Source organism: Patella vulgata, chromosome 4 (assembly GCF_932274485.2).
Source record: "Patella vulgata chromosome 4, xgPatVulg1.2, whole genome shotgun sequence".
Taxonomy (NCBI): domain Eukaryota; kingdom Metazoa; phylum Mollusca; class Gastropoda; family Patellidae; genus Patella; species Patella vulgata.
The window spans coordinates 42,996,579-43,022,218 of record NC_065882.2 but is presented as its reverse complement, the minus strand read 5'-3'; the positions used below and the strand labels follow the sequence as shown (position 1 = coordinate 43,022,218).

The following is a 25,640-nucleotide window of genomic DNA, read 5'->3' as shown; positions in this document are numbered from 1 at the left end:
AAAAAGTCGTCTAATATCTCTGTAAAAGATGACTGTTTTCAACACATGCAATCACGTCACGCGGTGTCAATCATTGGACCAATGGCGCGTGCATTGTTTATATAAGACGTAACTGCTTCGGGTAGAATGATGCCTTTTACTCATTTTAATACCCACTTACGCTACATAGGAAATATTTTTTACCTACAAATACTTCAAGTGTCTTTATTTATTTTTCTAATACATAAAAAAAAATGTTTTAGAATTAAATTTGTCGGAGGAATAATGTTAATATTGGGGACTCATTAAGTTGCATCGATGTCATCCTTATCAGAGGCCTAGCGAATATTCATTTCTGATCAGTGTGGGATCGAACACCCGACCTCCAGGCTAGCTAGCCAGCGTCTTGCCCACGTAGCCACGCGATCCTCTGAAAGGATGATACTCTCGGGTGTAAATACATGACCGAACCACTACTGTCATATTGAAGACGGGCATACGCCATACTATGAGCGAAATTTTGCCAGGACAGCGCACTATGGCCTACCATTATATCGAATTCCAACTACCAAGGGATATTTTACGTGCCAGGCCCTCTGTCCAGCACAACTGACAAGACCTCGTCGGAAAATCTGGATGAACTTTCTCGTCCAATGAAGGGATCGAACACCCAGCTTTCGGGTTACCGAACCAACGTCTTACCTGCCTAGACACTGCGACTCCCCCGCAAAATATCAAGCACCAAAAACAATGGATCGAGGCCTAGATGATTACACACTATGATAGCCTCATACGCCCCCCCCCCTCCCCCACGTCTCTTATTTTGTTTTACAAATAATTTCAGAATCAATAAAATGATATCAATGATGTTTGATACGACTGAAAAATAACATGTATAACATTGATTACATATTGAATCCGTATTAGTGATAGCGTAGATTTACTCAATACGTTCTTTCCAATAGATCATCATTTAACTTGAAACAAGGGAAACAGTCGATCGAAGAAAACAGATTTAAAAAAAACAAAAAAAACAGGTTTCAATGTGACAGTAGTGCTTTGGTCATGCATTTACCTCCGAGAGTGCCACCCTTTCTTTGAAAGTAATGATTGTGCCAAATTTGAACAAATTCCATCTAGATTCGCGGCCTGTAGGTAGAGTGTTGACAGATCAAATGTAAAAAAAAAACAAAAACAAAACCCCCAGACCTATAAAAATATATTTTCTTAAACTCTTTTAACTTTGAAATTATATTGTTTTCACATGTGCTAAGTGTTTTAGCGAATATTTATGGAAGGGTCTTGTAGATAAAGACTATAGCGCATGTGCAGTTTTAAACTTCCGAGACGACAAGTCGACAAGTCGATGATACGACAGTTTAGTGTTTTGTCGTACCGTCGTATCATCGACTTGTCGTGGCGATAAGTCGATGATACGACAGCACGACAAAATCGGGTCGATGACACGACAAAATCACGCGATCTTACGACAGTTTGTTCTGTCGTAAGATCGCGTGATTTTGTCGTAAGATCGTGTGATTTTGTCGTGCCGTCGTATCATCGACTTATCGACAAGTCGATGATACGACGGCACGACAAAAAGCGAAACTGTCGTATCATCGACATGTCGACTTGTCGTCTCGGAAGTTTAAAACTGCACAGTGCACATGCGCTATAGTCTTAATCTACAAGACCCTTTCTATAACTATTCACTAAAACACTTAGCACATGTGAAAATAATATAATTTCAAAATTAAAATAGTTTTAGAAAATATATTTTTATAGGTCTGGGGTTTTTTTTACGTTTTATCTGTCAACACTTTACCTACAGGCCGCGAATCTAGATGGACTTTGTTCAAATCTGGCACAATCATTACTTTCAAAGAAAGCATGACACCCACAGATGTAAATGCATGACCGAACCACTACTATCATATTGAAACTTGTTTTTTTAAAATCTTTTTTTCTTCGATCGGCTGCTTCCCTTGTTTTCAAGTTAAATGGTGATCCATTTTGAGTAAATGTATCATTGATACGGATTCAAAATGTAATATTTACTACCCTATGTTGTTTAATCAATTTTAGACACATTAATTTCCAGTCGTATCAAACATCATTGATAGGGACCTACCATTTTATTGATTCCGAAATTATTTGTTAAACAAAATAAGAGGGGGGGGGGTGCGTAGAGGACTTTCGGAGTGTGTTCATAGCTGAAGACAATACTGGGCCTATTTTTAATCATCTAGGCCCCGATCCCATTAGTGATGCCAAACGGATGAATATGAGATAAGGTCAATAACAGCTGCAAATCGCTTTCCTCACCTCATAAAAAACCTCCCCTGCACTTATTGGGATGGCGTGCTACACCAAGCGGTGATTTTATGTGGTCTGATTTGAGGTTTTATATAATCCCCTTCCCACTCTAATAAAATAAATTGGAAATCTTCTGAAATCGCTTCTAAACTATCGCTTCAGTAATCTATAAGTATTGGTGGGTGTCGTACACGAGGCAATGCATACTTGTTCGATACCTACCGACACCACTTCTTATTCAAGGAATTAACATAGCTGACTCACTTTTGTCCTGCTATTATAATTCTAGATTTTTTGAATATAATACCAAATATAATTCAATTTTGGGCGCAAAAAGTTTCATTTTTTTTTAGAAAACGAATCAACGTTTTCCTATTATCTCTTTTGACGAGTCTTATTTATATGTATCTATTTATATGTATCTGATGTAATGGGTACAGCTGTATTTTTGTGACTTGTAGAAAGAGACTAGGACAATAAGTCGACATCTCGACGTTACGATAAAAATAACACGATGATACGACAGAATAAAGTGTCGTATGATTGCGTCAATACTGTCGTGATGTCGTGTTGTCGCGTTATGAAAAGGGCGAGATTTAACATGGCCACTATCAGCCACCATAGTGAAGCAATAATATACACAAAGTTCGCGATGACGTTTGTTGTATGTGGGCGAGAATGCTAACACACAGGTTAAAATGAATTAACACAAACTTGTTGTTAACATCTTACTGGTGTGAATTGCTTGCCTTATCACTCCTGTACTAAAACCGTTTATAATTTGTGAAAGATCGAAAAGTAAACATAAATAATCGAAATTCGTTTCTCAACCCTTTGAAACATTATTATATGATACCATAATCGCACACACAGCTTATATAAGGGTTGTTAAAATTCCATTTTAAGCCTGGCAGCTTAAATTTATATATATTTTGTAATGACCATAATGGCCAGTACTACAGAAAATCACATCAGTTTGAAAGTTATGATTGACAGCAGAATATTTCATAGATTATTTTAACATAATAGAGAAAAACAAGCATTTCATATTCTAAGATAGCTTATAACCGGTTTGTGGTATAAACCGTGATAAAATATACTTGTGGTATAGAATATATCTAAATGGAGATATCAGATATATAAACCACCTGTTAGCCACTTCATACTTTTTCTCATACACCTGTACTGCTTATGACGTCAAGGGATTTTTTTACGTGTATATTGGACCTCGGTTTGTTCGTCCCATCCGAACAACTAGACGCTGTTCCTAGCCAGGCCCCCGTCCTGCACCGCTGGCAAGGGGGGAACACCGCTGGAAATTTCCGAGGAACCTTCTCCGCCAACACCGGGTTCGAACGCCGGATCCTCTGGTTAGTCAGCCAGCCCCTTACTGACTGTGCCACCGCGGATCCCTTGGTAGGTCAAAGGTTAGAACGACATTTTGCTTGAAACAAATTACAATTCTAGACCCGAAGAAACGTCAGAATATAATTTTTGGCCAACAGACTTGGTCTATTTTTAAATAGCATGAGTTTGATTACTGAAATCGGATATATAATATGTTGTAATATAGTTTTAAGACATAATATAAAATACAAGATTACACAGTCTCAAGGTAAACGCTTACATTTATAATATATAAAGGAAATTAAATGGAATTGTTTTCACCAGTCCAAATATCCCGTTGTTAGCTGCATTTTAAGCGGCACAATGTTAACACTGTCTTGGGCTACAAATACCATAGTGTTATGGAATTTTAAAAGAACATGTCTATATTTGCTAAAAGTTTAGAATATTATCAATAAATCCAATACTTGTAATCATTGGCTATCTTTGATTTTCATTGACACGGCGAGGATTAAACAAGAAACACTCACAATACAGGCTTTAATGTAATTCCAAATGAACATGGCTTCAACACATGCCGACTATGTTTTTTTGGTAACTTTATCTGTAGGTGAAAGTTGACTGATGCAGTCTACCATTCTACAGAACCATATTATCATAGCTACTGAATACAGCCAAACACATCAGTCATGGTGCTTCACCATGTAGAAGCCGCCGTTCAGTAACCACCCTTCTCTTCCGTTCTTCGCTGTTTACATGTTTTCGTGGTTTGATCTTTAATCTGTGCAATGTTTACACCGGACAGTTAGCCTTTCGAGAATCTCTTTCGATTCATCTTGGAGAAGGATCAAAGTGTCTGATATCTACATACAACACCATGGCTTACTATTACGACAAAATACGATCAGCCATTAATTTCGGATTTTTTCGGTCAGGATATTATTCTTTCTTTGATCCAGACCAATGCAGGGTAAGCCAATTAAGATTAATTATTTGATTAAAAAGTGAAAGTAAACTTTGCGGTATCAATTATTACTTGGGATATTATGACATGTCTTAGTAGACAAATTACAAAATGATTACTTATGATATTATGACATGTCTGTGTGGACAAATTACGAATTAGCGATGCTAAAGAATTCCTTTGTAGTTTGATTTACTATGTTGATATTTAGAAGAAAATGATTCGTTGAGTTGACAATCCAGTAACACGTTATATACAATGATAATATTACGTTTTTACGTGTGTAATGTTTAATGTTGTGGAACTGTAAAACCCATTGGAATGCTATTGGTAATGGTATTTCAAGACGTAATATTACACCCAACACGTGTTCTCCTAGAAACTATTTTAGTGACGAACACGAGACAGTCGTATGGAACGAATTAGACAAAGACAAATATTAAATACTAAAATTGCTATTTCGTATAGAGCCTTGGGAGTTTCCAAGCCCAGATCTTATTTGTCTGCAGTAAGGCCTGTGGGGCTGACAGGGGAAGCGCTGTGTATTCGTTCGGATGACGCGAAACACCGAGGTCCAACCCTTGGCGATATTGAGAAGACGGAAATGTAGCTATCAGGGGAAAGACTACTTCGTACATTTAACCATGGAAATGAAATAGGGTTTAACGTCCTACTGTTCTGCTCCGATATGGCTAATGAAGACGGGCATATGCCAAACAGTGTGCTATATGAGGGAAATTTTGCCCGGACAGCAGCGCTATACGGCCTACTCGGTTTTTCGTTCCATCCGAACGACTAGACAAAGACAGCTGTCTAATTAATGTTACATACAACCACGACCAGTTGACAACCTTACGACCTAAGTCTACCCGGCCTTCCATTCCAACCACTGGTCCACCCCACACCACACCCAACCCACCCCTCGCGTTTGCCAATGCCGTCACGTATATGCTGCTAATATATAAGTATGTCTGCTGAAAGGTAACAGACACAGCATGATACCTATGTTAAAGAGAATATAAATATCGTGATTTTTATAGCTAAAATAATCTGGATTTGGTAACGTGGGATATTAACCATGTGGCACCAAGCCAGAAGCAGAAGTTAAAAAACTGAATGATGTTGTCATAGACTTCAATTCTCAATTATATACCAAATACTTGTCATTATTTACACATCATAAAAAATTACAAACTATTATATAGGCTAACCATGCTATGATGAACTAATTTACCTTTTAAAGTGAATGCTGAATCGTATGAGTACTAACTACCCAAATATAACGTCAAACTATACATACTAGAAAGTAGCTCAACAACAATTTGGTTCGTAGGAATTCTTATTCTTATATGAATTTTAATGATTATGTAATACAGATAAATCAATATGCAAGCTTCATAAGTTTCGTTAGTTCAAGGATTCTGCTTTTTTCTTCAATGATTTATATTTCATATAAATGACTATATCCACGAGTAATTTAATATAAAAGCGCTTAATAACTTATGCTTTAAAGGGTAGATCAAATTAATGAAGTACATGTATTACATGAAACTAGGAAAATGTGTAAAACCGTATGAAAGAGAACATGTTTGTTTTATTTACTTAATGTCAACATAGACGAAATAATATGGACATGGGTATTGTTCTATTCTGGGTCATAAATTTTGGAGTTCATGTTTTCTTTCCTCGAAGCCAAATATCTAGACCACATGTTTCCTTTATTTTGGCCAAACATTACAATAGCGGGATTTCACTTCTCTTTTCTCAGATTTTTCGTTGTATTCATACATTCTCAAATTATATGATTTAGAGTTTTCTTGAACATAGATAAGATGATGACAACATCATTTAATGTTCCTAATGATATCATACACTGTTAAAATTATTATGTATTTTAACCCTTTTTAACTGGCAGAAATATTACCATCGCAATAACTGTATTTTAACATTGCATATTATTTCACAGTCTGTAATGTAACTTTAAATACCTCTAGCTAGTATATATCCAAGGTAAATTTACATGTCTGTAATCGTGGTGCATGTATAATTACCATGAAGTTAATTTACATAAATTGGTACAATAACATTAAAAAAACATGTTGCGTATTTATGTAATAATACCTCATAACTATTGTAGAATTACATATAATGTAATTTGCCAAGGTAAAATTACTTAAAGGAATGTGTTTCTCCCCGCTTGGCTAATTAGTCCTAGGTTCGATCCTAGCGAACACAGAAAGTTTTGTGGACCTTTTAGCCGAGCATGTAAAACAGCATTCCATAATGAAAAGAAATTAAATGAAATGGGGTTTAATGTCCTACTGTTCTGCTCCTTGTACTGTAAAGGGTAGGTGGCATGACACCGTCCAAGCAAAATGTCCCACGCAACCCAATGTATGGCACATGCCTGTCTTTATTAGACAGTTCGGTGTATTCGGATTTTGAATAATCTATTTCTCTAAAATGAATCGACTAAACTGACTGACAGAACAGTAAATATTTGATATGTGGTCAAAGGGGGAATAACCGATGTAGCCACTATTTGACTGTAAATTTACAATTCTCTGTAAAAATAATATCACAAATGACATTTCTGTAATATACATCTCACATGATGTAAACCTTCATGTGGTTGCATTACTAAATTAAGGTTGATGTAATCTTACAGCTTTCTATTCATAAGCATTTGTATCGTTTTAAATGTAAGAAAACAAACCATGTGATTTGACAAATTCGACACTGTATTTTTACTATAGTTATAACTGTATGTTATACTTATAACAGTGTAATCGTAACTAAGAGAAGGGTTCTAATAGAGAAACGTCAAATATGGGTTTTTCATTCCATAGCTTAAAGTTGTCAAGGGTGTCATGCACAAGGCAGGTAGCTCTTACCCTTTCCTAACACATAATGTCACTTGCCCGTGAAAGCAATAGTGTCCTATGTAGGATTCATATATTTAACAATTCATCTTTACTTTTAAGATAATTTTGGCAATATGTGTATATTATTTTTCTGGATTGTCTGTTCTGTATCATTTTCACACTTCTTGTTCTGTGTCTTTGATAGTTGTGCTGCACTGAATTGCAGCATTTCATACTGTGAAAGCTGGTGTTAGATAATGTTATTTCAGGCACATGTAATCATTTTTATTTTGTTCCAATACATGGTTCAAGTGGTCAGTAATTGTTCATCTCAGTAATCTGTAGAATTACTAAACTTTCAAGACGGAAAAAAGAATAAGGTTTTAATCAATTGCTAACTATGTCAAAATTCATCTTCTTCGGATTTGGAATAATATATTTAATTGTCATCTTTTGCCTTTGCTAGTTGATTTTGATAATGAAATTCCTTGTATAACATCATGGCAGTATTTCTCTGTGTATATACTGTATAAGAACCAACATTAGCTGTGATTATACAAGACTTAAATATAATAAGATAAATATATAGTAGATCTGTTTTACGTTACAAATATAGCCTCGCACCTGTTAATACATAAACAAAGTTAACCTTTGATAAGTTATCTACGTCCTGGTATTATTACCTATAAATTTCAGGTAATTAGCCCCTTAACCTTCATACTCTATATTAAATACGTACATACATGTAATGTAATATTTGACCTCTTAATATCATTAAGTATATTGCTAATTGAAAATGTGTTCACTGCACTAACTGAACAATTTACAAAGAGCTATTATTTGTCATAGATCCCATGGTATTGTCAATGAAATTACAAACTGATGTTTCTACAGTAGACTACATACACGAAACCATTTCTACATGTAACTGACGATGACTTTGTTGTAACCATTGACCCGATATGACCTTGTTAGGCTTTTGAAATCAAAGTCTAAACCTACTGCCCCATTTACCTAACAAACCAGTGTTCTAGCCTTTCTATACGCCCACGTTAAAATGTGGTCGTGTATTGTCTCACGTTAGTCCGTCCGCTCGTCATTCACAATTGCTTATGGGAAATCTACAGACTTACAGTTGATATCCGATTGATTTAAAATTTATATGCAGTATGTAAGGTCATGAGACTACGACGAAGCTTATCGATTTTCAACTATTTCCGATAATTACTGCCAGAGTTATGGCCCTTAATCCATTTGAAAGACATCGTAGACGCTCTATAGAGACAAAAGTTACCACCTGATTGAATCTAAAGGACATGAGATGAAGAGCCCTATTGATGTTCAACGATTTCCGATAATTAACCTGGATCACGTTTGAAAAATCTAGTGGACGCTCTAGATACCAAAGTGGAAACCTAGCTATCTTACTGTTTGTGGAACATCTAATTTAACCTCTCACGTATATTGACACACACTTGCCATTCTTCGATGAATTCTATTTGAATTTATACTCGATTAACCAAGAAAGTAGAAGAATTTATTTAAGAACTGGATAAATGGTCCCGTGAAGAGGCTCACTCTTGGGCAAATCACTAAATACTCTATGAGGGTGGAATAATTCGATTGAAGGCAAACGATATAATATATACATTGATTGATCACATCTTTATCTATGGGCCAATTCATATCTATATACAAAAGAACCCTTGAAAAGTAAATTCCGCTGCAGTGGTGTATTCCACCCAAACAATTCGATATTGGAGTACGTACTCCTAACCCTATATAAGTTATAGGAGAAAGACACTAAGTTAGGCAGGCGATTGTAACATAAGCTTTGGATTGAGACCACGCCTCTTGACCACTCGGTCACGCAACCTCCTGTAAGGTAAAGGAGGGGTTTCTCACCCGCCTTGAAAAGAGTGTTAGTTGACCGTAGATTGATGATTATAATGAGTGATGGTGATAAATTACTAACATAAGTAAAACATAGATAGGTATAATACATATATACCCCTGTCTGTAGAGTGACATAGTAAATACAAGTTGAACTTTTGTGTAGAATTAATATACTTCCCGGTTGACTAGTGTATTTTATGTTAAGATCTACCTTGTACACCATATATGTGTACTTACATTAACTATATAGACATTGAAATATCAGTGAATTCACTGTGTATTGCTTCAGTTTGAGAAGCGGGATTTGTCGGGGAAGATTATTAGTTAATTTAACATTGTCAGCAATGATAAGACAACAGGATATCCGATTCAAGATTGTATTTAATAGATGGATTAAAGTTTGAATGAATAGTTAACTAATAGCTGTTACCACGGGCATTTAATGTAAGTTTACAGATTATTTTGATATTCTAATTATTTAAAGAACTTTGGTAGTTATGATACTAAAAGCTGATCCAGTTTTCTGTTTTCGATTGTCATTCAATACCAACTGACCAATGGGCTGGGCTGATAAAAAAAAAAGGGAAACTCAATCGTCTGCAATTTACACAGGATTTATTAATATGACTGGCCTAATATGTCAAGTTGTCGTCAGATTTTATTGGGCATACAAAGGGGTTATCTATTATCAACAGTAGAACTGTAGTTGAATTCTATAGATGTCTTGATTCATATTTAGAGATATGGCTTTAGCGGTTTTGATTCCATCGACGATAGAACGTGATCTAAAGCCAGGGACACGCATAGCCCCACCCCATAATGTGGTTTGTGATGTCGAGCGATATACAACAGCCAATTACATACATGTCATGAACCATTATACTAAACCGTATCACGTGTCTTTATAACGCCAAGTTAAGAGGAAGTTCATTCTATATCTACATCTAATGTACATCGCATTATGATCATAATATACTGCGTTAATAATAGGTCACTCACTTTAATGTTACCCAGTAATAAGCCTATAGTGTATAACAGTTAAACAATATATTATAGGAAATTAAATCTCTAATTACTTTTTATCAGGATTTGATAAAATATGAATTAGATATTTTCCTGGTTGAATTCAGGAAGATTATTCACTAGACGAGACAGTTTATTGTGAGCGGGTTGAATGTGTTGACTTTGTGCAAGATCAAAATTTATATCACACTGAATTTCATGTTTTAACGTTTTTTATCTGTGTGTTATCAGCTTTCAAAGGTTTGTTTACTTTGTTTATTTTCTTATTTAACTTCAGTTCTTAGTTATTTTGATGATATTTTGAGTTCGTGTTTTTAACTAAGTGACAATGTAAACACTGTGCCCTATATATATATATATTTAAGGTACGTCATAATGCTGTATGCGCTTTCTTGTGCAGTCACTTCTTATTGTGCGACGAATACATGCGCCAGGGTAATGATATTTTACTAAAAAGCTCAACGTCATGGTCAATGAATTATAACAGAGTCAGGGTTTTCACTCAAGAACTGGTTTATAATTTTGATCACAATGCAAGTTACGTTTAATAAAACACCATTTTATCCCTTTTCATATAAAAATATAAATTCCTTTACAATAATGTGAAAACGTAAAATAAAATAAAAGGGCATGCAGATCAAATCTTTTTCAGTCCACTGTGGCCTTAAGGCCGAAACACTCGTTAACTGCTCGAATTTGGGACGATGACAGCAATCAGTGAACTCATTAGTAAATTTCATAGAAATTAAGCAAAAGGGAAATAGATCATTACATACAACTCATTACCGAATTTCATATTTGGACATTTGGTTGGGAGACGTTATTTTTCTTCAGGATGGGTCGGTCTAGTTTAGGTTGATCTCTCTCTCTTTCTCTCTCTCTCTCTCATTCTCTCTCATTTTAGTTTTATCATAAAGTAAGTGGGAATACCCCATTCGTGCCAACATTAAATTCTTAAGATAGTAAGAGATGATGTCATGGAATCGATGGTAAGTAATTGGAAATTTAGATGTTCATAGCTTGCAATAGTACAGGTATCAAGTTTTGGACGAATGTGCTTTTTACTTTTTGGTAAGACTAATGGGTATATACCCATTTATACAGTCTTCTGACTTGTTGTGTCTTTTAAATATTTGACTTTTACGTAATGCGTAGAAATACTTTACCTGTTGCATTTATACATGTAGAGAAATATGTAAGTAATTTAAACTTTAGCTGTCAATATTGTGAACAAGGGATTAAAGCGACTTATGGCATGTTTGTGACATATAACATGAGCTTGTCGTTTTATTTGTTTTCTTTAAATGTTTAATCTGTTATCCCAATCTTATCACTTATCCCTCAACTTCCTACTTTAACGTCTCCAAAAGATTGACTATTTTCTTGAGAAACCTATTTTCATGACAGACTTGTGTGCGAAACATCCTAAGTATTTTGATTGAAGTCTGTATACGGCAAACAACCTTATCTTCTAAATATTTTCGAATTCAACTTTACCTGTGCAAGGACGAACAGTTGCGTGTTTAGGGAACGGAATTCATGTTTAGTCCATTACAATACAATTAGTTCGAATGTTAAAGATGCATAATCTAAGATTTAGATAAAACAGATGGCCGTTCTTGCCATAATAGTTTCAAAATAGATAATTCAAAATTAATATATTGAAAATTTCATTCAAATTACTTTATTCTGGGCGACTTTATCACTTTTTCAGGTTTTAACATAGATTCTCTATTATCGTAGCAACGTTACATGTAATCGAGACTCAGGCCCGCTTCTCCATTTTTAAATTAAATTATTAAATGGCGGTCGTATTTTACCCAGTTTATATCTGCGCCATCTGATTCTCTCTAGAAAGTTGATTATAGGCTTGTCATGTGAATAAATGTCTTAATGGTAATTTATATAACATTTGAAGCCAAAATAAATACCTGTAATAGGCACATTTAGCTCCTACATAATGCACCTTTAATGGTTATTCAATACTTTTATTGTATAAAATAGTCTTGTTTTTGTAGAGATATAAATGGAATTGAATGGGGGCGGGGGGGGGGGGGTCTGACTGTGTCAGAAATTCCTAATCATTTGGAGAATATAATCATTTAAAGGGTTCAAGTCGCTAACTCAATATTATCCACAGTCTTGGACATTGCAAACAAAACTTATTAGTCAATTTTAATCAACATTAATGTTATTATCTTACCGTGAAAAGAGGGGCTTCTGATATCCAATATTTAAGACAAATTGGCCATTTTAAAATTGGCACACGAATCGTGTGCCAGAATGCTTTTGAGTGCCATATGTAATGAAGTGACTCGATGAACGAGGCTAAACATACCCCACATGAGAATACTACTTCTATAGACTGGAATAACCAGACGCCAAGGACAGCCATTCAGTTTGGACTGATTAGAAATTACAGTGAAAACAGTAATATACATTCATAATACCTTATTATATGCGTTGCGACCCATCTGTGTCCATTTCTAGGTACCAAAGCATAGCAATTTAGCTCATTTAAACCCACAATTATGTTTTTCGATTGTAAGATTTAATTTGTTTTGTTTGCATTAACATCCATCCAGACAACAACCGTCGGTTCCCCTAATGTAATATTTTCTAAATGGGCTATCGACTTCTCGGTTTGTCGACTTCTCGCCTTCGACTTCTCGAATTTCGCCGCCACAGACTGCCATATCTATATTTGTCATATATTCAATTCAATTATTATGACAGAGTATTACACAGTATTTCATTCAATTCTTATGTCTATTTTATTATATATGTATAGAAATTCGTTGAATTTCCCACTACTAAGGATTGTGTAAAAAACGTTACAGTTGACTGATTTTCTCAACTTTTTATATGTTCACACGAATCGCAAAGACCCATTAAATTTACACTAGTTGCTTTTTTAATAATAGGCAAAGGAAGGCTAAGTAACAGACTCGAATTTAATGGTGTTTTAATATTAAAATTTGGTTTGATTTCATCTTATAAGACATTGTACCATAACTGCACAAAAAACATAACTGCACAGAACAAAACAATAGCTTGTAACGTTGTTACAGCAATATAGTAGCAGGTCTGTTTTATATCCCCGATTATACAATTTGTATTGTTATTATATATGTTTATTGTATTTCAAATTTCATTACAATCATAATTTATATATTTTTGTACCCTGTCATTTATTAATAATTCATTCAGTGTATTGTTGTATTATGCTTTGATCAAACTGAGCAAGATACTGTGTTTACATAAATACAGTTATGTTCTATCCTGTATAATACTGGATAATATTGCACGTCAAAACAAGGACACACAAAAAAAACAACGGCAGGGCAATACAGTATTAACGAAACGGGATAGACATTTGGATTCTCTCTATATAATTACAACTCTAGTATTGAGACTGTATTGTCATCTGTTGTGAAACCTGTTGAAATATGTCGATGGTGATATTTGTCGACGTAGGCTAATTGGGACTGTTGGGGGCATTTTTGGCAATGAATTCACCCCGATAATGTTTAATGGCTGTTTAAAAATATTTCTCAAGATCTGATATGCACATAATAATAAGAATTGTTAAATGTTTGAATACCCGTATATTAAAGAATAGATGATATTATAGAGAGCAGTATAATAGTGTTTGTCTATTTACCTAAAGCTTTAGACCAGGAAGTTTTATGTTACAGACGATAAGACCAATACTGAATAATTATTTAGTTTTACATATTACAAAAGTGTCTAAGAAACCGATGAAAGTTTATGAAATAATTATTTATTTTTTAACAGGCGGAATGTGATTTTACCCAAAAAATCTAAAATTACGACATGTTTATAATGAGTTACTCGGGGATATATAAATCATGTAAGTACTTATAATAAGTATATTGTACAACCCGTTCAATCATAGCTGTCATAAAGTAATTTACTTCCTAAATCTTCAGTAGTTCAGTTAGTCTAATGGCGAAATAGACAACATAATTTTCAATTTATAAAGATTTTATTTATTGTGTTCATGTGGATATAGGTGGAGTTTGGATTATTATAAGGTTTCGAAATGGCGGTAAGAGTTTCTATTTGTTTTGTATTATTAGCATTTAATCTTTAATAAGATGATTATAGGATTCAGTTATGAACATTTGATTATACTATAATATAGTGTTCGTAATGGTATATGTGTATATGGCTACAATTCGTCATCCATTGTTACAGTACACCATAAATAAAAATGATTACTAAATTGATATACATGTATAGGGCATCCGACCACTCTTATCCTTTAATTGTCTGGATTTGTCCAGGGATACCATTGGAGAAACCGATACGCCGAATAAAAAAATAATATCTTTGGATTTGTCTGTGTTGGTTTACATGGAATTTAAAAAAATAGTAAGAAAAGGCGTTATTCATATTATTAAATTTTAAGAGGATCGATTTACATAATTTTGTCAGATCAATGTTGATTGATTCGGCTGACATTACTGGTTATTTGAGTTGAATGTGTAGACTATTTTAGAGAGAGACTGTCTTTTTTGTTTTCACTAAAGTGTAGACGAAACGCTGAGATCTCTGATGCAAATAAAAATGAAGTATCGTTCCTATCATCAGCTATCAACCAACTAACGTTTTGTACTGTAGTCGACGGACAACCTTTGAATTCTCTAAGCTCCCTTAAATCAAGAAAAGTTTGCTAAAAAAAAAATAATAAATAAAAGTAAAAAAAATGATACAGAATTGCAGTATTCAATTTCCAATGATGTAATGCTGTTTTCTAATTTCCAATAATGGAATGCTGATTTCCAGTTTCCAATAATGGAATGCTGATTTCCAATTTCCAATAATGGAATGCTGATTTCCAATTTCCAATAATGAAATGCTGTTTTTCATTTTTTTTTTTAAACGGGAGACAATGTCTCAATAAATGCTTGATTAGAAAAGAGAAATTGAACCTTTAAAAGTTCTACAGTTTAAACGTCACGATCCTAGTTTCAATACTTTTAATTGAAATTTGAGGTTGTATTTATAAAAGTATCTTAATAATTGACATAAACTGAAATAGCCCAATTCATGTAATGAAAAGTCTATCATTTTCACATCTAAGGTAATCCTATGTGACGTCACGAATATACCCCCAAAGCCAATTTCTGACGGATATAATTATATACTAATTTATTTACATTTATCTGTAGGTCTATTATATAAGATATTTAATAGAAATATCTATATAAATCATTGGAATTGGGCATATTCAACATTGACCTGTAATATTGCAAATTTAATGTTACATTCTCGATTTAAATATCCTCACACCCTCTCGTCGACCAAACTTTATTGTGGCTACTTTCCGTGGAACACCCATTGACATTATGGAAATATTAGCTGATGCCATACTGTTGTTCTTGATATATGATATGCATGTATTATTGCTCGGTGCCAATTTTGGCCTGAAGCTGTGACAGTGTCATGTACGAGAGTGAGTATGCTTACTCTAACCCTTTGCTTAAAGTTAGATGGTTCCCATAACAGACAGCTTAGATTGTGTACACTTTGTGGTGTTATTCCGCTTTGTGCACTTGCTGGGTTCTTTTGTGGTGTTGAACTGCATTTGGGGTTTTTTTTGTGCGAGGTTCTTCTCTTGGTATTTTAATACTTTAATTAAATTTTTCATTACATCGGCATAAATGGATTATTTTCTCCTATGCTACGCCACTTTCTTTTAAGTGAAAGCAAACCAAAAGAGAAGTAAATATGAATATTATCTTGTATACACAATGCTTACCAACAGAAAATAAATTCCATATAAATCTTTGCCCACACTAATGAATTTGTTTTTATTTTATCTAAGGTTGCGGGAAACACATTATCATGGCATTTCAAAATCCAGTGATTGCGTTTAGTCAGTTTTTGTGTTATAAAACTGTAACATTATATTATTAGAATGTATACATTTAGGTTGAGGATTGATTAGCTTTACAGTATATAGTGTGTAGCTTATAGGCTACAATACTCTTCAGCTATCTCCTCGTGATTCATATTAGAAATGACTGTATTTTTATATTTGAATAAGATTTACCAGTCATACCTCATAAGATATGTTATTTTCAGCAGCCAAATATAGTTTATCCCTATAGTTTGGATATGGTTTATAAATGGTTAGGCAAATTGGAGATCGAACATGAAGAGTAAAATCGTTGATATGATTGCATTTTATGCGTTTATTTGTTTTTGTGAGATGTCAATCTGGCTTTAATAAAAATTTTCAGATATGTCAAATGTTGAGATGTAAGCGATTGTGTGATTATCAGTCAACAATTTAAAGCCAGATATGAAAATTAAAACGTGAACAAACCATGTAACGAAACGATTATGTAATACTATAGAGCTTGATGGAAATTCCACACCAGATCAAACTAATTCAACAATTTAAAATACTGTGTAAGGTTCATGTAATAGAAATATAACATTACCGAAGTAGTAGCTGCTCGACTTCTGGGGAAATTGACTCTATTGCTGCCCAATAGTCTATATGTAAAAAGATAACTATACCGACATGTTATACATGGTGTTGGTTTCGAATCCCCGTTTGTACGTGACAAGGAGTAGGGTCGCCTGTCCAACCTCGTGGGTTTTCTCCGGGTCCTCCGGTTTCCTCCCACTGCTAAAGACCCCTACGCGCAAGCGAATTATTGAAATAAAATTAAACCATATGTTAGTCCCGAAATGACCTAGTTTGTGTCGAGTGGACGTTAAACCCCATTTCTCTCTCTCTCTCTCTCTTTTGCATTTACGAGATAATGATAAATACCTCACCATATTATTACAGTACAGGACGTGACCTATTTAATATAAGTAGCATTTTGCCAAATAAAATTGCATGCAGAAATTATGCATACCATACACCATATTACTAGCTATCAGTTCAATATTTGGTAGAGATTAGTTGGTTTCGGGAATAAAGACTGGGAATCTATAGTTTTTACGATAAGTATAGCATAAACCATAATTAAACGGTCTTTATGGAAGCCCAATAATGACACTTATCTGTTAGTCTTTTACATGAGAGATACTTAAAGTTACCTTTCGATTACGTCATATATCATTGTGTGATTTGTCTAATTAAAGGCATACTATTTCAGATTAACAGACTTTCACATCATACCCAATAAAAGCATTCTTACTAAAATGCATTTTCGTCCAGAAACTACCCATTTCGACTAATCTTAACGGACGCTAACGGCTCTTAAAGTTTCCATTACTTTCTGTTGCAGCAGTTGTCCGTCGCCTTTGGTAGAAAGCATGGGGCTATTAAAACGGACCCTTCTACATGTATATATCTGTACGTCACACTTTTGGGACACAATAGCCTTGCAGTTAATTGGGGTAGAATGTGTAAACTTGGTGTATTTGTATATTAGGTGAATTCCTTGTAGTCTGGAGGCTCAGTGCGGAGGGGTGGCCATCATCAAATGGGCACAAAACCAGACCCAGCTATAGTAAAATTTCGTGTAGAATACGATGTCGAGTGGTAATCAGTCCGCCGTTGGGGCGTTTTCGAGATATTCGGGGTCAAATGTCAAATGAGGTCATTTGCACTGAAAGTGAATGCGCAGCCATTCTTGTATCATGAAAATAAGCTGAAAATGATCGAAAGTAATCACCCTTTCAATAAAAATGTAAACTTGCTAAATTCACTTTTGTTCTTTGTGACCCGGGAGGTCAAAGGTGAAATTTTCCGTTTTAGCACTAGGGAGATTTAAAGCAATAAATATACAACCTAAAGCGAAACCTGTTCTAATTAATAATAGTAACATTTAAAATGTATCTTAACGTGGTCTTAGCACCGAACTTTTCTTTTGGGACGTCGAAAAAGATCTTGCATAAAAGAACCAAAACACTAAAGTAAATGTACGGCGCTAAAACCACCTAAAGATAAATTTTAAATGTTCCTACTATAAAATAAATCAGGTTTCGCTTTAGTTTTTATATTTTACGCTGACATTTTATTGCTTTAAATCTTCCTTTTGCAAAAACGGAAAAATTTTCCTTTTGACATCCGGTCACTAAGACTAAATGTGAATTTAGCAAGTTTACTTTTTTTTATTGAAAGAGTGATTACTTTCGATCATTTCAGCATATTTTCATGATACAAGAATGGCTGCGCACTCACTTTCAGTGCAAATGTCTTCATTTGACATTTGACCCCGAATATCTTGAATACGCCCAAACGTCGGACTGATTACCACTCGGCATCGTATTCTACGCAAAATTTTACTATAGAAAAGTTTGGTCTGGTTTTGTGCCCATTTGATGGACACCCCGCGCACTGAGCCTCCGGTCTGTTAACTGAGTTCGATGACGCGCTGTGTTCACTAAGGCAACATAGATGAAGACGAAATTCGAAAATTGGTTTCCTAGCGATTGTTTAGCCCCAAATCATGTCAACGTTTGGTGACCATATAATCAGAACAGTTGGGAGGAGATGCATGTTACGCGAGATAGGTTGCTTCCACGAAAAATAGACTTTAATGTGCCACTTCCTTGATAATGCTTCTTTAAAAGTTCATTGATATTCATGTATTTAATTTGTTTGTATTTTGTAGGATAATGGTGAAATCTATGATGACGGTACAAATATAAAGAATATCAGTGTATCTGGCGTGGCCCAGAAAGCCGCCATGTTTGAACCTAATTCCAATAAAACAACCCCACCTGTCTTACGGCGTTTACGGCAACAGCAACAAGAAGAGGCCGCAGCTGGGAAGCCCGTTGCACCAATCAAACCGAACATTGGCTCAAAATCAACCACAGAAAATAGCTCACCGTCTTGGGTGGTTAAAAGACAGATATCGAATGGAAACCCGCCTGATAATAAAACATCGTCGGAACCAACGTTCCCAGCGTCACCGAAAACCCCTCCCAACATTCCAAGCAAAGGGAAATGGCCACCCGCAGGTAGCAAAACCCCAGATGTAGGCACAAAGCCTACCGGAGTAAGCGTAAAACCTTCTTCTTATGCTACTTCTAACATTCCACCTAAAACGATACACCCATCCCCTGTTCGAAAGGATATAAACGATAATGTAAAGAGTGTATCGGACAATGTTCAACCCAACATTACTAAAGGCACCAAACGTGCCAGCGTGACGGACATGTTGAAAAACTTTCAGGTGGAAAAGGGTGGCGCAGCTTCCGACCCAGTCGTAACCAAAATTGGTCCGTTAAAAGATTCAAAAAACAACAACACCACAGAAAAATATAAAGAACACAAACTAGAGAGCACACCTCCGCCAACCTCGCCAAAAAAGACATCAGTTCAAGAGATAATTGCTGCACTTAAAAAAGAGCCATCCGATCCCATAAGTCTACGTAAGGGACCAAATACACAAAAACCAAAAACTTTTCGTCAGTCTGTGATCAAACGTAATAAAGACAATAAAGAATTCAAACGTGTAAATACAAACAGCATACAAAGTTCGAATTCACCCCCACGAAAACCTTCCAAATTAACCGATATCGATTTAACCAAATTAAAAGATGATTTTAAGAAACTTTTGATGAAATATGGTAAGTAATCGGTTTATTTTATTGGACACATCCATATTGCCATGTTTTGTTTGTAATATGGAGAATTTGTAAATATTACAAGTAGAATCGATTAAAATAGATTAACAAAATTCCAAATGAGGAATTTAACAATATCATTCTATACAACAATCGGACAACACGATTATCAAAAATAGTTGGAATATATACACGTCGGAAATTACCGGAATTTATCGAGGAATGCCGATTGCTAAAGGTATAAATATTATTAGAAGTTTTATTTTGATAATAGTCTTTCCAATTGTGTGTTTCCATGTTAAGATATACGTTACCCTCGGATACCTTGACTGCATAAGTTGACTTTGACGTGCACTGGGGTGTAGTATATATTTCAAAGATTGAGAATAGTTCAGAAATGAAATAGGCATTAGTTTATGTTGGGCCACAAGTGCCGCTCCATACATATTTATTTCTAACGAGCGCTGTGATTGGTGCGATTACTGAGCTTGACATGTTGGCAAACTCGACTCAAATATTTGCCGTGATGTATTAGACCCCTCGAGTCTTGGTTTTTAGATGCGAAAAGTCACGAAGCTGACGTACTGCACCCGACATAATATTTCTGAGAAAACGGGACATAGTGTCTATTGACTAACTATATTAGCTGACATACTTAAAGATGCATTATGTAAGATTTGGATGAAGACCCAACAATTCTCGCTATAATAGTAAAAAAATAGATAATGAAAAGAGAAAATGATGAAAATATCAGTCAAATTACTTGCCGGTAGAAGAAAAGCGTAGTCCCGATTGTCATCGCTACCGTTGTTACGATGATAAACAAAGTCGCGATTATCCATTTTTTAATTAAATCATTAAATGGCAATCGTGTTTAAATCCGTTGAAAATCAAAAGCATTCGATGATCTATAGCGTTGAATATGGGCTTGACATGTGAATTAATGTAATTAATGATTTATATAACATTTGAGTCCAAACGAAAGATCTGCAGAAGGCAAATTTAGCTCTTACATAATGCATCTTTAATGTTTTGGATGTCAAATGTTATATTGTTACAATCTCTGACACACAAATTTACCTTTAAATGATAAACTAGAGTATCCTCTTAGTTTCCAATCTGTTATTTATCAGAATCTTTCATCTGTAAGAAACTGTAAAGCGATGATATTTTAATTGACAGGTAATAAAGACCGGGTCTCTGTAATAGATACAGGAGAGTTTGATGATATTTATGATGATGTTGGCAATGTTTGTATTAGTAATAGACCAGTTTCGGTAATGTGAGTATGGAATTTTACTTTTTGCTAATTCTTGTCAGTGTTTATATACCCACATTAATATGTCGCCATATTTTGCAATGGTTCGTGTCCATCATCCCGTCTAACTGTCCTCTACAATATCTGCTGACTACGTATTGTTTTAGATAAAGAATTTCAGAGCTTCCAATAACGTTCACAGTCTCATGACAAGCGACATCAAATCTAACAGAACACAGTTTTTATGGGATACAATCACTAGTTTATTCTAAAAGCACGACGTTTCGACAAGTATCCTCTTTTTTGTGCTTGATAACGATAAGAGGATACTTGTTGAAACGTCGTGCTTTTAGAATAAACTAGTGATTGTATCCCATAAAAACTGTGTTCTGTTAATGTGTTCCCCGATCATTAAATGCCACTTACAGAATAAGACATCAAATCTGGTTTAGCCAATTCACCAAATAGAAAAGTTCTTTTTATGTAGTTCACCCAGATTCGCAAACAGAAATAAAATGGGGTTCAACGTCCTACTGTTCTGCTCCGACTTGGCTAATGAAGAGGGAAATTTTGCACGGGCAGCGGCACTATGGCCTACTCTTATATCGAATTCCAAACGCCAAGGAATCTTTTACGTGCCAATGTATACACGCGACCTCGGTTTTTTGTCACTCCTAACGACTAGACAGCTGTCCTTGTCAGGCCCTGAAAGCCTTCTTATGCCTCTGTAGACCTTCTACTTTTATATAGAATTCCAACTGCCAAGTGATCTTTTACGTTCACGTCAATGTATACACGGGACCTCGTTTTTCCATCACATCCGAACGACTAGACAGCTGTCCTTGCCAGGCCCTCTGTCCTGCACCACTGACATTGGGAAACCACGTCGGAAAATCCCGATGAACTTTCTCGGCCAACCGGGATCGAACACGCGAGCTCCAGGCTAGCGAGCCAGCGTCTTACCCGCTAAGCCACCGTGGCTCCATTCGCAAACAGACTTGGGTAGGTGACTCTAGCTTCGCAGTTTAGACCTTCAATTTTTGTTATACATTGTATTTGGAAAATAGTTACAATGTACTGGCAAATAATTGACAGCGTAAAGCCAACCTAAAAATCATCAGCTTATATAATCCGACCTAGACGACTAAGCAGCTGTGGGGGTATGTTTCGTTGTCTGCACATTTTGAAAAAAGTTAAACATATCGGCTGTTTTCGAATTTTGGAATTAATCTTATTCGCGATCCTGGTAAAACTATTGTTTATACATCAATAAATTGGCACTGGTTTATATTTGACAGATTACCTATGACGGAAGAAGAAGAATATGATGATATTGGAAATACTAATAATTCAGGTATATTAAGGGGGATCAATTTACCATTTAAACGTTGTATACCTAACGTAATCAAGTTCTTTAAATATATCGTTTACAGCATAAAGACAGTGATACGTAAATTAGCATTAGAGGTGTGTTGCATCTTCGCGAGTAAAATTTTAGTCATAATCATTCACATAAAGCATATTATTTATTCATTTGTGTAGACCCGGCTGCTGTTGATGATGGGGAAACTTACGATGATTGTGGCGTCGGCGTGGTAAGTAACTATAGAATTATTTATTTTTAACCATTCAGTACAGTAAGGAATCGGGGTTAACCTATTTTCAAAACAATATTAATGTCATTTTGATATCAACTTTAGAACTGCATGAAATGTACGGTAATATATATATTTATTTTATGATCAGTAGTGGAATACCGCGTTTTATCAGTGAAATAAAAGTGTTATTCCACTGGCTAGCAGTAGTCCATGTTGTTTTTACCTAAAATGATTGTAAAATCATAAAATAAATAGAACATTTGTCGTTTTGTCGTGAATGTCAAAACAGACTACACCCTCAGTCGAATTTAGAGTTACAAACAGAAAACAAAGTAATATTCAGGGAATTAGGTCTTTGCATTTGACCATTAAACTTAAATTATGTATGTTATTATTTTGGAGTATCCATATACTAAACTTTATTCACATCGCTATAGTATTATGTGTGTTTACTTTCAAAGTTTCAGCCTGATCCTGATGAAATCTACGAACCGTTAGACGAAGAGTGAGTAACAAATTACATTTCTAGCCCTATCGGCCATTGGCTTATTTAGAAAATATTTGATACTTTTAACTGATGAGTGATTAAGGTCCCCCGTGCCTCTGGTTTAATATAATTTATACATTACAGAGCACTTATTAATCCTCGAGTATGGAAGCCTTTCTTCGTAAACATTTAGCTTAGGCTTTTGATACTGTTACCTGTTATATATTTGAAGGGAAATAAGCGGTGGGTCAGCAATATCTAAAAATAAAGATAACGACAAAGAAGCAGCCGAGAGAAAGAAAAGGGAAGAAAAAGAAAGAAAGGAACAAGAAAAAAAAGAACGAGAAGAGAAAAAGAAGAAAGAAAAGGAAGAAAAGGTAACAGTATATTTGAAAAAAAGTCAGCTTGATGTAACTTACACACAGCAGTGTTAGTGTGTATTTTTATGATAATTTATAATGCAATGATGATGATGTTTCTCGCCGATCAGTTTCTCGTCACCTGCAATTATTTTATATGTTATTCGAATTGTTATAGGATAGACAGAAAGAACAAAAGAAGAAAGAAAAGGAAGAAAAAGACAGAATGGCGAAACTGAAGGTAAGTATCGAGTACGTTATCTTAGCAAATCACGTTAGGTGATGATTAAATTTACAGTTGAAATTCTGATATTTTATCTTATTTACTAGGTAGTAAATTAGATGTACACTGTAGATTAAACTATTCTCATTATCACATGGTGACATGTACACCATCTGTCAGGAAGTACCAATTGAAATATCGTGACAGACATTCTACTAGGTCACAGTGGTCTCAATTTAATATACGTTTAGGAACGCAATTGAAAGAAAATAATTATAAAGTTTTCCCCTTCAATTTAATTTTATGTTATGATATATAATAAATTGCGATTTAGCTTCCTTTTATAGTAATAAATGAAAGGGATTGGGTTTGACGACTCGACAAGACTATAATTCGGTCATGTTGAGACTAATTCTGTATCTGCTAGTTTTATTCTGTCGTGTGCATTGCTATTAGAATTTTTTTGTCCGGATATCATTCAATTTGACTTATTCTACATTAGTGAAGCAACAACGACACTTTGTAGAATGCTATGGAGGCTCTAATAACACAATTTACTAATCGATCTGTCTACAATATATCTTCATTGTCTAAATTTGTCTGATTTTATGGGGGTTGGGTGGTCAAATGGTTAACGCGTGCGCGTTAGATTAGAAGGTCTGTCATTGCATTGACGTGACAAGGAGTAGGGTCGTGGGTTCACTCCGGGTCCCCCGGTTTCCTTCCACTGCTAAAGACCCCTGCGCGCAAGCGAATTATTAAAATAAAATTAAACCATGTGTTATTCCCGAAATGACCTAGTTTGTGTCGAGTGGACGTTAAAACCATTTCTGCGTGTGTGTCTAATTTCCTCAATTTTCGTTAATTGCTTCCAGTATTATCCCTCATTTTTGGAATCTTGTAAACGATTTAGCGACACAAGTTATCATTCGATTAGCCTTGCTCTCTGTGAATTCTCTAGGGTCAAAAGTTATCCCCTGGTCTGTATGAAATGTATGTGGTTTGACTTGTGATGCACGTTGATGCGGAAGTCTGTCTGTCCAACTTCTCCGGATCCTCCGGTTTCCTCCCACAGTTAAGGACCTCTGCGTATTTTGTTTTCATTCGTGTAGGTTGACGGTTCCGAGAAGAAATTAGGCGAAGGAATCATTAGAGAAGATGGGAAAGGCGCCAAACTTGATTTAGCAGTTAAGAAGGGTGATATGGTAACCATTATGAGGATGGATAATAACCCTAAAGGAAAATGGCTTGTGACCAACAAAGATGGAAAATGTAAGTAATATTGTATCTTTATTCCCCTTCAAGACTCTATACTATCTGATGATTATGTGATTGATATTCACGCCCATCAAGATATCAAAGATACCCGTCGGCAGACTGAAAGTTATAGTTGCGATTCATTTAGACAAGAAGTAAAAATCAACCAATTATCAAGTTATATAATATAAGCATCAATGGATACAAATGAAATGCCCAGTCTTGAAACAGTTTATCTGAAAAGAGGATTATTTTTCTAGAATCACTTGCTAACTGTTCGTCCCACTCATATCACAACATATTACATATCTTTTTAAAAGCTCTCATTTCTGAAGGTAATCATCATTAGTTAAAACGGTGATTCGGTGGATTTTCTAAACCAAACATTTTGTTTTTCCCGTTTTCTGTTGATCACTATGCTGTTTATTCACACGGGTCCTCAATTTGTCCACATTGCAATAAAAGAATAATTACATTAATTATATTTCCAAAGCAAAAT

The 25,640-nt window shown here is 35.0% G+C and overlaps 1 protein-coding gene across 1 annotated transcript; it reads left to right on the top strand.

Moving 5' to 3' along the window:
• The first annotated feature begins 4,310 nt into the window (after positions 1 to 4,310).
• On the top strand, positions 4,311 to 23,324 carry LOC126817138 (uncharacterized). Its single transcript, XM_050543947.2, has 6 exons — positions 4,311 to 4,612; positions 18,999 to 19,962; positions 21,142 to 21,241; positions 22,516 to 22,571; positions 22,760 to 22,812; positions 23,277 to 23,324. The coding sequence occupies exons 1-6, from the start codon at positions 4,520 to 4,522 to the stop codon at positions 23,322 to 23,324; spliced, it is 1,314 nt and encodes a 437-aa protein (XP_050399904.1). The 5' UTR covers positions 4,311 to 4,519.
• The last annotated feature ends 2,316 nt before the right edge of the window (positions 23,325 to 25,640 follow it).